General features: G+C 41.5%; 1 protein-coding gene and 1 long non-coding RNA gene across 2 annotated transcripts; both read left to right on the forward strand.

Annotated features, from left to right (window-relative positions):
• Positions 1-574: 574 nt before the first annotated feature.
• On the forward strand, positions 575-2,139 carry LOC117811790 (cystatin-SA-like). The gene is made up of 3 exons (XM_034682261.1): positions 575-930; positions 1,003-1,098; positions 1,998-2,139. Exons 1-3 carry the CDS (start codon positions 721-723, stop codon positions 2,085-2,087), a joined length of 396 nt encoding a protein of 131 aa, XP_034538152.1. The 5' UTR covers positions 575-720; the 3' UTR covers positions 2,088-2,139.
• Positions 2,140-5,791: 3,652 nt separating this feature from the next.
• LOC117812009 lies at positions 5,792-16,767 on the forward strand. The gene is made up of 3 exons (XR_004631105.1): positions 5,792-5,996; positions 8,801-8,900; positions 14,733-16,767. It is a non-coding gene; the product is annotated as an uncharacterized LOC117812009 (long non-coding RNA).
• Positions 16,768-17,802: the final 1,035 nt, after the last annotated feature.

Raw genomic sequence — 17,802 nt, forward strand, 5'->3', positions numbered from 1 at the left:
TGAGTAAATATTATTTTAAATCAATAGAACGTTAAAAATGGTGCCTAGTTTTTAATTTTCACAAGTTATATGCTCTTATCACCAACTTGCATAATAATTTGTTACACTCATTTCTGCGGATTCTGCATTTATTTAAAAATACATCATTTTAATCACACAGTTGAAGAAATTTCACTATCTGACTTCCTAACAAATTTGAAAACGACTGTAAACATAGTTTTTACAATATTCACAAAAATTCAACTTGTTTAATAATTTGGAACACGGTGTAATAGATGTTTGACTTATAACAAAAATTTAAGGTAATGTGGGAAATTGACGTTTACAATTTTTCACATGGTTTCTGTAGCTTGATGAAGGTATCAGTTGACAGAATTATCTCTCTTTTATCTTAATAGATTACACAACTTCTCTATATTTATTGTGTTTTATCATTCTTCATTTAATTAGCCAGTTTTCCTCCAGCTGCAACAGCTTCACGGCAGCCTAGCAACGCGGTTGCCGTGCAACCCTGAAGTTTCTGGTCAGACTTGGTGGTGGTTTTCAATCCGGACTCGGAGCTGGTTTTCAATCCGGACTGTCTCCTTTTAATGAACAGATAGGAAACAGGTGTGCTTTTGGAGCTGGCATGTTTTAACTCGGCTAAACGCAACTCAGCCACTTGCAGCAGATGAACCAGGACCTTCATTTGATACTTTAAGATCACTTGTTGTGTTCAGGATGTTCGTCTGTTTTTTTCTGGTTCTTTTTGCTGCTTTCTGTCGCTTTTCAACCACCGGACAGATGATAACCGGGAAGCCACTGGACGTCCCGGTGAACAGCACCAAGGTTTTGAATGCAGCTCGGTTTGCTCTGGTTGAATTCAACAGAGCCAACACAGAAGAACACTTTGATTACAAGATTGTGAACATAACATCGGCGAAAATTCAGGTATTAAAACTTTTCGGGTGACTTTAATTTCAAACAATAAGCAAGCTTTAACATTTGTTTGTGTTGTTCCAGGTGGTCGCGGGAATAAACCTCATCCTCGACGTGCATCTTGGGCGCACAGTGTGCAAGATTGACATGTTCCCATGTGTTTACGACTCTCAACCCAAGGCAAGTTCAAGAAAGAAAGTGCTGTAAAACACACTCAAAGAAGGGCAACCTTCATGTGATACTATTGAGCATCTTAATTAGTTTGATGCACCTGTGCATTATATCAATCTGGAAAATGTCATTAGGATAAACCAGTGGTGGACAGTAACAAAGTCAATTTACTTGAGTACATTTTTTGAGTATCTGTACTATACTTCAGTGTTATTTTTTTTTGGGAAACTTATGACTTTTACTGCACTACATTCAGAAGACAATTATTATACTTTTTACTCCACAACATTTCTACCAATGCTTTAGTTACTCTACTTTTGCTTTTGAAGTCAGCTCATGAATTTCCTTCTCTTTTCTGAAATCTGATCCCTAAGACAGTAAAATGTGTTTGTGTAGTTCTGTTTGTCTCAGTGGTTTAGCCGTACCTGTATATCTTGCGTTTCCACGGTTGAACGTGGAGCAAACGCAGAGCAAATTTCACTCGGGAGTTCATTTAGAGGTGGTAATGATGGCTATAATTCTCCACCTGAGCACCCATGGCCATATCTTCAGCCCGTATTAGAGGTTTTTGAAATGAAGAATGATACGTATTGTTTGGAATGTTCTCCCTGTTTCCCACTCTGCCAAGTAATGGTTTCTAAATAAACAGAATGTAACAGAATGTTCTCCTATGTAGTCTTAACTGCACTTATGTATTGTGAAAATACAATGTTTTAAGAAGTACTTTGAATACTTAAGTATTTTTAAAAGCAAGTACTTCAGTACTTTAACTCAAGTAATAATTTGACAGAGCAACTTGTACTTGTATTGGAGTAATATCTGACCTGGAGGATCTATACTTTGACTTAAGTAATGAAGCTGTGTACTTTGTCCACCACTGGGATATACTAATTTGCCATTTATTTCAGGATCTTCAGTGCCACTTCATCGTTACAGAAGTCCCTTGGAAAGCCTTACGGACTCTCGCTCATAAGAAATGTCACCTACATACAAATTGACTGATACTCTTATTGCTTGTGGTGCTGTTGCCTAGTAAACATGTAATACTAATTGGTGTCGTAGTGTGTTCATCTCAAATATCAGATATTATTCAGCTTCTTATTGTACTGTACACATCCTGTATTTATGTTAAAAACACTGGGGAGCTCATTGCTCTCAGATACACCACTTACCAGTACATTGATTAAGTTCATTGACCTACACTCATTCTGCATTGTGTAGGGCAAAAATGGCATAATTATTCCAGTCAGTGACCAGGGCAGCTTTACTGTGCCTCATCTCTCAGTGTGTGTCCTGGCAGCTGTGTAAGGCTCTGGTTGCGTGTCAAGCTTGGTCAGACACATGGCTGCTAAACGGAGACGAGGCTACACCTCTCCACATTACAATCACGGTCTCCAGAAGGGCTCTGTATGGAGGATTACAGGCATTTTCAGATTACTGCTCAGCAAGACTGGACTGTCTGCTGCTCTGACCCCCTTTTTTATGGAGGGAAATAGGCGGCTCACCGATAAACACAGGCAGCAGGGGGGGGCGTGGGGGAGAAATTATGTCAAATACTGTATATATCTGATGTGTAATTGGGTGAAGTTGGCTTGGAGCATTTGCCTAGTGTGTTTATGTATATATAGATATTTGATGTAGTTCCATTTTAGGGGCTTTTTTCCTCAATTTTACATCCATCTTTTAAGACAAGAACATTGACATAAACAAGGATTATTGATTGATATATATATATAATAAGTTGTATTGATTAAAACAGTTAAGTGGCATTGGGGTTAAAGGTGCTTCATCTGTTTTGCTTTGCTTACAGTAAACAGTCACATGGATAAGCGGCTCACACACACCCACTCTCTCGCCCAGCCCATAATGTCTCTAATCATGGATGTCTTAATCAAACTGAGCAAAACATAAAGAATTGGCTGGCACAGTGGATTAGGTAGCAGGGGTGAGGAATGTGGGGGGAAGGGGGGGACACTCCTTAACGTAGGATGACTAACATGGAAGCTCCAGTGCCAGGAGTATGCCCTGTCCATCTGCCATCCCACTCACCCACCCACTGACACAGTAACAGGTGCGTGCACACAGATACACGTGTGTTTTCGTTGCACGCGCTCACATACCCCACCCCACACTCTGGCCCTACCCCTGTCCTTGCTTAGCCTGGGCAGCAGATGGTGAGGGGTAAGGCTTGTAGCGCCCCCTCCCCACTCCAAGCCACCAGCCCATCAACCCCTATTTCCCCCCCCCCACGAACACCACCCCACCCCTCTTTGTGTTGTTGAGGAGCCTGACTGTTGAAAGGCGAGCCCCAGCTTGCCCCCCCCATACGCACTAACAAATCCTTGGCTGGCTGCCATTGGCGGGACTCAGTCAGGTGTCCTAATGCTTCAGTTAGGGGAGGAAACGCTGGTTAATCTGCCCATCGCGTGCCACTGGCCAAGGCCTGGCCTCTTTGTGTCTGGCACCCCTCTGATCAGTCCCTCCACCCCTTCATCTGTCTTACCCCCTTCTCTTCCAACCCAGTTTCTCTACCCTGAGACGGTGTCATCCTTTCTTAAAGATCATCCCTTCTTCCTCTCAGGAAGTCTTTTAACCTACAGTACATTTTCTGTTAGACAAATCCAGTATCTCTTTGAAGGTTGTCCTACATCATTGATGATGGATCTGGCTATTTTGTTGTTGTATCAGTTATTAATCCCACCTCTTTTTTTGTGCTGACTCATCATAGGCATCCATACCCCAAGTGCACCTTACAGTAAAACTGTTGCCATGGAATATTACACCATTTTTCTTTAGAACATCTCTGCAGCTTCACACATACAGTACGTCACCAAGCACTTCTGTGTGCACTTTGTGTTTAGATGTTGTAGTCAAACACAAAAAATACGTTTTTTTTCTTCTCTTCTTTCTTCTGCACATTTAGACCAGCCTAAATTCTGGTGCATTGTGAGATGAATTTGGCTAAATAAGAAAGCTATTCTTGACGGACTTGCTGCTTTATAGAATCCCAGTTTGAATGCTTTTATATACTGTAACAGACTGAGACTAGTGTTGAGGCATCATCTCTCATCTGGCCCTTCTACATTTTATTCTTTCAGCTATCATAATTTTGCTTTTTGATCCGTCATACATCACATAGACTTTCACCTCTATCTCATTATGCAGGGTTAGCGTCACCCCTTCCTCCTGAGAAGGTGCACTGCTCTGATTAGGATGAATGATGCTTGGATGCTACTTGGAGGAGGTTGATGCGGTGTGGTTGTGTCACCAGAGAGAGGTCATTACCATTTGACCCCTGCTGACCTTATTTTAGATTGACCCTGGGTTTGGTCATCGCTTCAGAGCACAGCCAGGAGTATAAGGTCAGAGTTCAAAGTATCCTCAGCTGTGCTGCCATGGAAACCACAGGGTTTGGTCCTCTGATGGTCAGTTTTAATCCAGGGGACAGAGAATATTTAAAACAATATCATTCTTTTTTTTGCTTGTACTTTATCTCACCTTTGGATGGTTTCCTGTTAACTCCTTCAGATCAAAGCGGATGTTTTATGCAGCTACAGCTAAACCGTTGATATGTTTGTGGACTTTTAATTACATTTAGAGATATGCAAATGCACAAAGTTGGGTTTAATGGTTCTTCTAGTGACTCGTATGCTTCCTGGTTATTTTTCATACATGTGGCTGTGATTTCTCTAGTGTTAGAGTATCATCATAAACTGCTCTGTGCATTATATTGACTCAATGTTTGACTTTACTCTCTGTTATTGTGTTTCATACGCTTTCTTGGGATCCCCATCACATTTGCTTCGAACAGGACAGCACAGTTCTCCCTCCTTCAGTGTCTGTGTCTAAAGCCTCAGAATCCGCCATTATGGTCAATCGAAACACACCCGTGGTTTGTTTTTCCATTTCCTGTTTGTGACTGTTGTGAAGGGTTTCCTTGCAATCAGTGCTGATGTGGCTGGGTGTAGGAGGGGGGGAGCTGGGGATCAATACTTTCAATGTAACGTGTGGCCAATGGAATAGAGGAATGATTTATGTAGGGATGGCTACTCCCCGAATCAGATGGGATTTGTGTTGGGTGACCGGATGAGTGGAGGGGAGGAGGGGAGGTGGCACAGAAACCCAGAGAAAGAAGAACAGTAAGCGGTTAAAAAGTGCGCTCTGCTGCTGTTGATTGTGGCACCACTCCTCTCCTCTTCCTGCTGTCGCACTCTTCTCGCTTCTCAAACACACTCCGTGCTCCCTGACTGTCCCGTTTAATCTAAGCGCTGTAGTATTATGAGACTAAGGAGCGACGGGACGCATACACACAGCACACATACACGCACACACACCAGGAGTTTAGCAGGTTGTGGACCACCAGCCAGAAACAGCATATGTCCCTCTCGTCTCCAGATTAATGGGAGCATGTTAGTATTACCATACAGTCAGAGAGGAAGGGATAGGGGCAAGGGGTAGGGAGGGGTGTGAGATGAAAGGTGGAGGGGGGAGTGTAGGAGCCTTGCAGAAGGACTGAGATTCAGAGGGAAGCACGAGGCAAGAGGAATGAGAGCAAGTCTGCAAGGGAAGGAGGTTGAGAGCAAGTCTTGGAAAGAGGCAGAAAGATGGAAGTGTGGAGGCGGGAAAGAGCCAGAGAAGCGAGGACATAACAACCATAGAAAAATGTGTGTATGTGTGTGTGTGTTTGCTTTATTGCAGTGGCCCCACCTACCCCTCCATCCTGTTAAGGAGGCACAGTCCTAAGGAGGAGGGGTAGGATCCCCTCCCTCAGCCACCGACACTCACACATACTCTCTCATACACACACTCTGCTCTGTGAGGAAGCAGTCGCTGGAGAGCTGTGGATAGACCATGCAAGGTTCTGCAGGTGTCCCACCCTTCTCTCACCACATGGATGCATTAAAAAGGTACTATTACCATTTGGTTTTCTTTCTTTTTAGGAGTTTATCTCAATTCTTCCTCAGTTTTCTTTCGCTCTTTTTTTTTCCGTCTTCATCTTGTAGATTTCCTCTCTGCGTTGTTCGTTATAATGTATGATCCTTCCTCGCTAACGTGTATGTGTTTGTGTGAGACTGCATGTGCGTTTATGTGAGACTGAATGCATGCTTGTATGGTTGTTTACAAGCACTGCTGTAGCCGCAGGTCAGACAACTTTAGTAGAGCGGACTCTATTAGCTACATGTGTTTCTGCCCCATTGTATTTTATTACCCAGTAATGTTTTTCTCAAAACTAAAATTTTACAGGGGTCATGGCTTGAGCTGCTTGTTGCATAATTTATTCTTGTATTTTATTATGTTTTTATCTGCGCTCAACTCTTTAGGTGGAAGGAGATAAAGCGTATTATGTATATCCTGTGTAAAGCTCTTGAAATGCGTATTTTGATGTTTGGATAGAAGCTTTTAGTCAAATCAAGTTTAGTGGATATACATGGCAGCATCTTAACGATAGCAGCAGGAGTATTGTGGGTTTTGGGTGTGATGAGGATGAGTGTGAAATAGTTGGAAATGAACAGTTTTTTCAGTGTTTAATGTTTGTCACTTTGCCCAGCATTTGTTACAGTAACAGTGACCCAATTCAAATAATTATTACTGAGTTGATGTGCAGCCATGTGGCATATTGTTCATGCTTTCATCATAAAAAAGTAACATTTTAAGTCAAGTATGACCAAATTTGTCGAAGACCAAAGCCAATAACATGTTTTGATGAAGAGAAATAATTGCGATAACCCTTAAACCTTGTATGAGTGTGTATGAGTGTGTGTGAGAAGAGAGCACATGTCTCGCATGTAACGTGCTGTATTGGCAAACGCCCAATCTTACCCCTCTTTAGCCCTTCCTAGAGATGAAGGTACTTCGTAAAGCAGTGCTCATTTAATTACTGATATTACTGGACTTTTTTCTTCATACACCGCAGAATCTTAGGATTAAGATTTATAATAATTCTGCGTTTAACATATCTGGCATTTAATTCAAGAAATGTAGCTGTAGTATGAATTTACAGGCATGACTAGGCTAAAATATCACATTTGGGTTAAGTCTACCCCAAGGTTTTCCGAACCCTGAACAAGATATTTGGCTCACCTTTCTAGCTTTGGTGCATGTTTCGGAACACCATAATGCTGACCATATGTTAAACAATGTTGGAGTTTTCAGGACAGGCCTACTCTTATTGTCTATCAGTGGTTTTGGGAATCCATTTGGGTTATTTCATCCCTGTTTGGAAATCAAATTGGTGACCATTTGTTCAAACAGATTTGACAATTATCCTCCAAATCCATTCCACAAATCTCTTTTCTCCACAGTATCTCCCTTCATCCCTTTCTTCTGCTCATCCTTTTGGTTCAATCTGCATTGTCTACCCCTTTTTTTTTAGGCTTGTATTGACCTGTTAATAATATTATCCACAGAGCGTGTGGCAGGGCCAGGGTCACCTCCCTCTAGGGTTTGGATGGTCAGCCCCTGGCCACAGTTTGGCCAGTGAGCGGCCAATAGGACTGAAGCTCTGGTCATCCTTCAATCTAGCTCCTTTCACAGCAGAGGTCACATGAGTCAAAGGGTAATAAGTTTAACCCCTCGAGGGGTGAGGAGTCAGAGGTCATAAGGAAGGCTATAGGGAGAAGGTTTGCATCATCAATCAGTGGCACTCCTGGTTATATCTGTGCATATCGATGACACTTGCTCGTTTCTGCCAATCTCATTTGCATGGCTTGCTAAGCACAAAGGGAGGCCGTTGTACTCAAACAAATGTGAACAAATATAAGATAAGAATTGGGGGAGGATGGCTATTGTTGTTTATTTTAGGACTATTCAAGTCTTTCCTGTTAAAGATTTCTTTCACCCCTTTTCAACAATTTGAACTCTACACTATGCAGACATTTCAATAAGGTCATGTTTATTGTTTTGAAACGCCGTCCACTTTTGTATATGATAAAGCTGCAGAAAACATATTCTGTTGGCTTGAATCAGGTTTTCTGTCATCTTTTTAGTATGCCTTAATTGATCAACTCCTCAACACATTATATATTTTTTCAAAATTCTCCTGATTTTAACCCATAATGAGCCAGTTATTACAGTATGCACACTTGCATGCGACACCCTTAATACCATGATGCATCGAATGTAAACCGCAAAGAGCAACGGCTATAAAAAATGATTTTTTTGTTAGGGAACATAACGCAGTTTTACAGTGTCTTCAGGTGAAAAATAAGGTTTAATTGTAGAGCTTGAGGCTGTTTTAGTGCACTACAACAGTTTTTCTCGGCCTTACTGTCATCTTTAAAAGATTATAACAATCAAGTCCTCAAAGGCAACAGTGATCGTGTGACAATTTCTCAAGTTCTACTGCAGATGAGCAAGTGTATCCTTCCTTATAAACTGAAATGGTACTGCGCTGATGTTTCAGCATCTCCCAGAGGTCTCCTCTCCCTGGCTGATGTTAGCGATGTGTCAGCATTAAGCTAGGCCTGCCTGCTAGGATGCTGGGGCCGTGGTGGCGACCAGCCCAGCCTGGCCAAACGCCAGACCAGACATGTCTTGGCACTAGACAACAGACGGGGCAGGATCAAGGATTGGAGGAAAAATATGCTCATACAGTTTACAGCATTATTTATCCATATTACCTGTAAAGTACAGCAATATGCGTAGTATGCTCTGCCTTAAAGATTGAAAGATTAAAGATTTCTTTCTGCTGCTTTGCCTTTTTATCCAACAGTGCATCGTGAAGGAAGGAAGAAACAATGGGAGAGAAGCAGGGTATTAAAGAAGACACTCGACAGGGATCCCAGGCCCGACCAGGATGCCACGGTTACATGGTATGTCCCTTTGCCAAATGAGCCACAGTGAGACATCTAATGTATATTACTCTAAGGGAAGCCCCACATGCACACTACATAAATGAGGTGAGATGCATATATGTTGGACAGAGCACTCGAGAGGATGTGTGCATGCCATTAAGTGTGTGAATGAGAGAGATGTACATGTTGCTCAGTCAGCTCTTGCACAGACAGAGACCATCAATCACAAATGCACGGTGAGCCGCATTGCTCTTTTCCTGGTCCCTCAAGTCCTTTCTCTGGGCTGGAATTACACAGCACTTTACCTGCAGCACTGCATTTTTCTGGACTTTGTCTTTGCCCACACCGTAACTCAAGCAACACATTTGTGCGGTACCGTATCTTTTCAAACTCTGACGAGAGATTAAATTTTATGGCAATTCCTTTAAATCAGCCACGTATACACAGTCAGCACATGGTCGGATTTGCTGTTTCTGTCAGTTTCAGTTCTCGCGTTGCAGTAATATGCAAACAAGGTGAAGTCTTTAGTGTCTTTGGCATTTAAATAGACCAAAGATAACAGCCGTTGCGTGCGCTTGCATGGTAACATCTCACCTTTCTTCGTACTGTAAGCAGTGCTAGAACATGTAATGCTATTGAATACCCTTAACATGCTGCTATTGTTCACCTCTATTAGCCTCATAACAATGCTTCTTCATCTGTGTGTGGCATCTTATTGCAGGGAGCAAGTCCACAGTGTCAGTTCTAAAGAGCTCTGATTACAACTAACCCCTGTGTGAACAGTTTTTTCCTTTTGTCCTAATGTTTAACTAAATAAACAAGCAATCCACCCCATGCTTGTTTTCCCCTCTTATAACTTAAACATGTAAAATATCAACTCTATCGTTCCACAAAATGATCTCAGCTGCAATAAATTTACATAACCCTAAGTCATAATGACCTCAGCTCCACAGTGGGTGGTGGGGGGTTAACTGTATGTGATGGATGAGTGTAAAGACCTTGGGTTTTGGATAAGACAGGAGGCAGAGCATGCAGGGGGCAAGGTGCGTTTTGCAATACCTGCTACAGTTTTTGAGAGCGCGTGTGATAGGTAGCAGGTGGACTGGTTGTTGTTGTGATAAGAGCGAGCGATTGATCATGTGGTCAAGGTCTGGTCTTTCAGCCATAGTTTGATCAGCTGAAAAGTTCACTTCATATTTATCTTCTGAACTTCAGCAGTGAGTATCTCACTGTGTGAAAAAGCTGACTGTTCACAAGTGCTTAAATAGGACAAAGAACTTTACTTTTTTAACGTGAATTCAGTACCTCCAAAATGTTATTTCTTGAGAGTAGAAAAACATCTTTTGTTTCAATTTTAGCCTCTGGTTTATGGATAAAAGTTAAAGATACTAAATGTTTAACTCTACTGTGAAAGCAGCAGAGTTGTCCATTGAGACAAATAAAGATGCTGTTTTTCAACACTGTGGAAAAAAGAAAACCTGCTCATTGTAAGGTCTTACTGTAGGGATGCAGCACGCGGGTTATTAAGAAGTACTCCCCGTAATATATCATATCCCTGCTTGCTTTGTAGTGATGCTGCCAAAACTCTGAAACGTGACCTAATTACAACGATGTGTTGAGAGTTTATGAAAACATCATTTCTTTTTCATTCATGAAACCGTGAAGCTATGAACTTGGGTATTGACGGAACTTTGAACTCTTCAAAAAATGTAAAAAAACAACAACAAACAGACGTTGGTAGTAAAATTAGATTAATCACATTTCTTACAGTTATGTTAAGGACTGCAGGTTTAAAATTATACCTGAACTAACATATAAACACCGTAACAAGACGTAGGGTGGTTAATCAACGCAGTGCTGCAGTGGAGGTTACTTCAACATTAACTCTGTGGTGCCCTTCCTTTGGCTCAGAGAGGAGCCGAAAGACTCTTCATTTAAAAAAAAACTATTATTCTAGTGTTACATGAACAAAATGTTCAGATTTACATCCATTTTAAGTCGTGTATTGTCTAGATTGCACAAATAAATTTGGACGTAATGTTTTTTGAGTATAGAAGTCATCATAATGGGAACTAATTGCATTCAAGCTCTTTTCAGGGATCCTTTCTGTATGTAAGGCCCATACCTAAGCAAAAGATATTCTTTATGGAGTTGCTTTAAGTTATGACTTACTTGACTATACCTCAAGCAAGCTTAAATTGAGTTGCTATCTTTGTAAGACTTTGTGAATCAGTATTAAGCTGCGGAGAGAAGTTGAGATTGCGAGGCGTCAGTCAGTGCTGGTGCTGTGTATTAAATCAAGGTGAGTAAGAGGGACCTTGAAATGACCAGAGGCCTATAACAGAATGCTCCCTGGGAAAAGGCCGATCCTCCAATGGGCCTAAATCGACTCCCCGCTCATTTACATGAGACATAAATTCACATTTAAATGGCAGAAAATTACTCGGGTGGCTGATACACTGGGGCACATGAAATTATAATTGTAGTCAGCAGTGTGTGTGTGTGTGCGCGCGCGGGTGATATAAGATTGAAGAGATGTGCGGAGGAATTATGCGTCCAATAACTGAGATGGGATGTAAATATGGTCAGGACAGTCAGTGGTCTGATGTGCTATCAGCCCATTTCATCCGAGACTGCAGTGCTGGAGCTAAATGGCAGGCAGACCCACACCAAGCGAATGGCAATGAAAACTGGCCCACACAGAGCTGTACGGAAGTGTTGTTGTATGAATGAGCTTTCTAGCATAAAAGGATTGTTTACCTGCTAGCAGAATGTTTTAGAAAAGGTGAGATTTGTCAGTCCTGCAACAACTGTTTGGTCATAAATCTTCCAGTTATAGTCTTTCTGTAATCACTTGGTCTGTACAATATCTTCAGAGTACTTCAGAGTCTAAGAGTATGACTTGAAATATTTTGTTTTGTCTGACTAACAGTTGAAAACACAAAGAAATATAGTCGGTTGGTTAGGTTAGTTCGTTTAAAAACAGCAAATCCTTACAGCCAACAGCCTGGGTCACAAGCCTGTTTGCTAAAAAGAGTAAATAGACAAAGGGTTCTATGAGTATAACGTAAACCGCCGCAGGACGAGTCAATCAGTCCAAAGGATTCTTAATTCTTCTGTAAAAAAAATTTAAACTGAAAAAAAAAAAATTAAAGAAGTGTATCACAAGACTCCATAAAACAATATCTTTCCTTTATTTCACATAAGAACACATTCTAAAAGCTTCTACGTTCGTTTGATGCCCTCATATTTGAAAAACAGCACACTTGCAGTTGTACCACTGTAGTCATTGTGCCCTTTTCCACTATCTTGCCCTTCTTTCCCCCCTTTCTTTGAGCATTTTTTGTCTTCCTTCTCTACAGTAGCGTTCCTCTAACGGAAAGACCGGGACTCATACACATGTCACATCAGTTCATGGAGATCCACATTGTTTTTAGCCAGCGTGCACCTCTGGGAGGTCTACGGGTTGTCTATGTTTCACAGTATGTGCTCGCATCCCCCCGAATGTGACCCCACATCATTTTACACCGCTCATGCACACTGTGCTGCCCATTTATTAACTCTCACGTTGTACATGTACGTGTACATCTGCATTTCTCTGCATATATTCTCACAGACTGGACTTCTTTCTATCTGAATCTCACCACATGTCATTCAGTCCAAACTGGACCATCAACAAACAGTACAATATGACTCACCAGGAGGCCCCTTACAGACCTGTTTCATAATTTGCACTGCTCTGCCCATTGTATCGGCCTTCTTTGAAAAATTTACCTCCAACTGATACAATGCGTCAGTCTTTTTGTTAGAGGAAGACAATTGCTTGTAAGGAGAAGGTCCAGAGCCTTAATGAAGTGCTAAAGAGCACACATTGGTTACTGGGCACAAAGGTCACTGAGTGCTCTTAACGTTAGATGACAGCTAACGGAGCAGGCCACACTGTGAAAGGACGGAGACTAAAGTTCATACGGTGATATCATTATTTTATTGTTCAGTGCTGTATGTGGGAGTCAGTTAAGCGTAAAATTAATCTGTTAAAAACTGGAAAAGTAAAATAGCCATTGATGACTAACAGTGAGAGACTAACTGAAGAACACAATGATTTGTGGTTTGAATAGCTCGTCATTGTCAAAGTTGTAACGTGCAGCAGGAATTTTTTAATCACTACTCACTACCTCTGTCTCTAAAAAAGGAGCCCTGTTGGCAAAATCTGAACTTGGAGTCTTGCTCCTTGTTTCTAATCAAATGAAGTAGCAGTAGTACATGCTTAATATCTTGGCGAGAGGTGTACAGTTCCTTACATAAGTATGCACCTCCCTAGACTTGTTTATTTCTAAGGTAACCTGGAATTCAATGGAACTTATTTGGGTTTTTTAAAAGTAGACCAAAGCAGACCTTTGTCGGATGAGTGAGTTTAGCTGAGGCCAATGGGTTGCACCTCATCTTAGTGAGGGGTTCATAAGAAAAACACTGTTTTCATATTTTATTTGAAAATAATTTCAAAAAGTAAATACTGCACTACACTCCCTGTAATACACTCAACTGTAGGTGTTCGTCTATGATATAAAACCCAATACAAATTATTTTAATTTGAAGTTATAGCATAGCAACAAATGAAAAAGCACTTAGAAAAGCTATTCAGGCACTGTAAGAAAGACACAACATGAGATCATGAACGTTTTTAAGATCTTAAGACTTTGTCACTTTTAGCAAAGTATTTGATTGAAAACATTTCTACTAATAATCCACTGAGCACATGCCTTGCATCCCTCCTTTTGAAAATCAAGTTGTGTGGACAGAAAGTGTTTGCAGAACTTTTAACACGCACAGCTTCAAATGTTTCTCTGAGAAGTGAGCATGAAGTATAATTTCTCATGTGAGAACTAGAATTATCTTTATTCTTTCTAATAGCAGTATTGCATGATTTTTATGCTAAACTGTTGGGGGACAGGTTGGGGGGGGGGGGGGGCCTCATGATGTTGGGACAGATGGCATTTAGCTCTAGCTGTGCCGAGCTCAGTGGGACCCGAAGCTTAAGAGGTTAGGCCTGTCAAAACCACTCTGTTCATTCACTGCCTAACAAAGTGTGGACTGTCAGCCTGTTCCGTTTAATAAACTTAAGATTTTTCTTTTGTCAACGCCCGAGCAACACTTTGCAACTCGATGACCTGAATATCCCAACATGCACCGAGGCTCAATGGGAAAGATGGCACCTTTCTGGCCTAAAAGTTTCTCAAATGTGTGGATTTATGTTATCTGGGCTGTTAAAGTGCAATTACTGATAGTGTTCCGTGAATTAGTGTTGATAAGTTTGGGTCGACAGGCTCTTTCAGGAAGATATATATGTGACCAAGAACATGTGGATGAACAGAAATGGTTTGTTCAAGCAATTGCAAAGTTTAAAAGGTGTTGATTATCGTGTACGTTTTTGTTGCACTCAGTTTTTAGAGAAGAGCTTGATGTGTAAATACAGACAAACAGAGGGAAAGAACACAGTTAGATCTGTGTGAAAAGTTTAAGTTTGAATCAAATCAGTATAGTTCTGGTTTATCTGCACCAGTGTGACTCTCAGGCCATCAGAATGCTCTTTATTCTACTTTCATGATGCATCAAAGTCCACCTCAAGTCAGACATTTTCAGAAAAATCATACTTGACCACAAGAGGGAGACATACAGTAACATGCAGGAGGGGGATTCTCCACCTTACTGTACATGGCCCACACACTGCTGATCCTCACTCTAAATGCCCCGAAGCTGCCCTCCGCCATGATACTGCAGAATGGTTGGGTAAACACATTTTCATTTCTCCTCTCCTCTCCTTTCTCTTCCCCGTCTCTCAATTTGTTTCAGTGCTTGTTGGGGTCAAAGGCTGAAGGCTGGTGAGTGGTGACCTAAGTGAGAGGCCTGGGTGACATCTGACCTCTAACTGGGTGTGCTTCTGACCCTAGAGGATACTGCTCAACAATAGGAGGCACGTGCCTTGGCCTTGTCACCATGGTAACACAGGACCTTTTGGAATGGTAGGGGGGTGGGGGTCAAAGCTCTGTCTTTATCCTGATCTGTGTTAACCGTCTGTTGCCAATTGACTCTTATGGATATAACACGTGCCCACCACAGACGGTGTGTGTGTGGAGGTTTTTTATGTGTGTGTGTGGAGTCTAAGGGCTGACTGGGTAATCTCTGCAGGCAACTGTGATGGTGTTTTATATTCTCACATTCACCTGGAGAGATTCTGTAGTTTGTCTTAAATGCTTTAAAAACACTTGACCCCTCTAAACTGTGTCTATATTTAGATTTAATTATCTTTATCAAACGCCCGAGAGCCTGTGAAGACCGTGACATTTATCTTAGCATTAAATTGTATTTGTTGTTCAGATTTTTTTTTTCTGCAGCATGTTGAGGGTAAAAAAACATCTGCCTTCCTTAAAATGGTGATCAAAGAGGATTTCACACCGTTGCTAAAGGTAACGTTCATTGCTCAAGAGAAGAAATGTTGCCATGTGCCATGCCGCTCACCAGATTAATCTTTTCATGCCTCTGTTACAAGTCAAAACTGTTAGTGATTCTTTAAAAGAGGAGAACAAGGGGAAGACAATGAAATACGGTCCTGAATAAGGGCCAACAGGTGCAGTCCACCTGGAGGAAAGCATGTTTCACACCTCATGCTCTGCCTCTTTGATGCTGGGCAAGCTGCACTCTTAACCACAGAAAACCACCACCAACCCGATCCTGCAGACATCCAGCCACACCCACTCCACTCTACTATGAAAAATATATCTCTTCATATTCTGTTTAATATAAAATCTGTCACATCTGCATTTTTCTCCTCATTACTACCAATCCTCCTGTCTCTCTCCTGAGTCCTTACCCCACTCATCCCCCTCCACCTCTGATTTTTCTGTCTCATCCCCTTCTACTTGTGTTCTGCTGTGTTTTGGTGAAATCTCAGCTGGCAACTGTGAGTCGTTCACTAGCTGCTCTCACAATGGCCTCTGGGATTATGCTAAACACAGCGCCTCGGCTGCTCTCCCCATCGACCGGCGTCAGCGACGCCCTTTGGAGCTCACAGGAAAGAGATGGAGGGCTCTCAATGAAGATGTCACTGCAATTACACATGTGCATTTCACAGACACCCTCTCTGTCTGCTCTTCCTCCTCTCGCATACCCCGTCCCCACTTTTAAAAAATTTCTTTTCGACAGTCTTTTGAAGTGCAGCCTCATCTCTTGCAGCTCCTTCATAATGCATGCCCATTTTGAATTTGCATGAATTCACGTTCCAGATGCTTCTGCTGCCATCTTGACTTACAATGATGTGTACTGTACAGTATTGACCATTGTGTTATCGAGGGATGAAAAGAATAATAACCGCTTGTTTTTATGAGTTTGGGTTATTTTTGTATCACAGCTCCCACTCTAAGGGCCTATTTTATAGAGACCTAATATGCTGTAAACTGTTCAGCCTTTTTTGCCCCTGGACTGATGTTGGGGTGAAGGAAGAGCTTTCTGATGTGGATGATACTGCATCAGGAACTGATTGGCTGCTACTCAATAGCCAACAGTACCTGATGCATTGCCTTCAGCATCGAAAGAAACGTCACAAAGTACCGACTCCTTCTGTGTTCTGAAAAACACCTCGCTTGTGTATGGGCCTTTTTCTTTTAGGCCACATCTATGACCTCCTCTCTGTGATTTGCAAGAACTGTCTGTTTGGTTTCCAGTAAATATTTTCTCCTCCTCTATAATGAGTCTTATATAAAATCTTATATTAATCTTGATAAACTGTTTCAAAATGTCTTTGATTGATCTAGTGCTTTATCAATAGTGCTTCCCTTTTTTTTAACTGAAAAGTAGCTTACCAAGTTAAATAAAGTTTCTGTGAAAAGTCTAGCTTGTGTGTTGTCCATTATTACACTGTTAACTTAGCATTAGCTATGGTTTATTTTCAGGCATTTTCTGTATTTGTTCATTCAGTCAGTATGTCAGCAGAGATGAACATCCTAATACTGCACTGAACCATTTCTCTGCTCTTAAATCTCAGATTTTTGAAAATTGACTTATAACATGTCAAATACTCACATTAAAGATTTAATAATGAAACAATGAATTTGAATCTTTAAAGAGAAGCCCAATAAACATTTTAGTTCCGTGCACCTTCAGAACAGGACGCCATGCAGAATCCTTCTTCATCCACACCCTGTAAGGAAGGGTCAAAAGGTCAACATTAAGGGAGGCGGTGCCAAGTCCATCTCCATCCACTCCTACCAGCAAGCTGTTGGCACACATACACAAACGAGCCTATGCACACACAAACACACAATCTATTGCGGTCTCATGGGAAAGCCAGGAAGCCATGCCAATTCCAGCAGATGTTCCTGAAGTGCAGGCATCTTGTAATACCATGAAATGTATTAGAGGCTAATGTAGTGCTTGCTGACAGAGGCCTTCAACACATGATTTGATTTTACCACCTGCTGCACACACAACTATACATATACATATATACAGGCACTGAGCCCCTTCACAGCATGATTGGGGCTACATGGATCAAAAAGTCATGGAGGGTCACACTTGAAGTAACATACAGAAATGAATGTGTTAGCCTTTGGGGATTAAACAGGATATGGCTCCAGATTGACTTCAAATACAAAAATGTAGACTATCATGTCAAACTCTCTGGGGGAGTGAAAAAAGACTGGTGCCAAGCAATAATGCATATTATCCTAACAGTAAAAGTTTGTTTCAGTGCCAGTAATCAAAAGCCAGGATACAGTGGTAATCACCTAACTGTTAAGTTTGACATGAGAGATTTTAGTCAGGGGCTGTATTGAACAGACAGCTAAATACTCTTTTTCAGCATCAGTCCATAGAGGGAGCCCGTGCAGCCTTACGCAGATGGATTTCTGCACCCCGGTGAGAGACA

Source organism: Notolabrus celidotus, chromosome 4, assembly GCF_009762535.1.
Source record: "Notolabrus celidotus isolate fNotCel1 chromosome 4, fNotCel1.pri, whole genome shotgun sequence".
Lineage (NCBI taxonomy): Eukaryota > Metazoa > Chordata > Actinopteri > Labriformes > Labridae > Notolabrus > Notolabrus celidotus.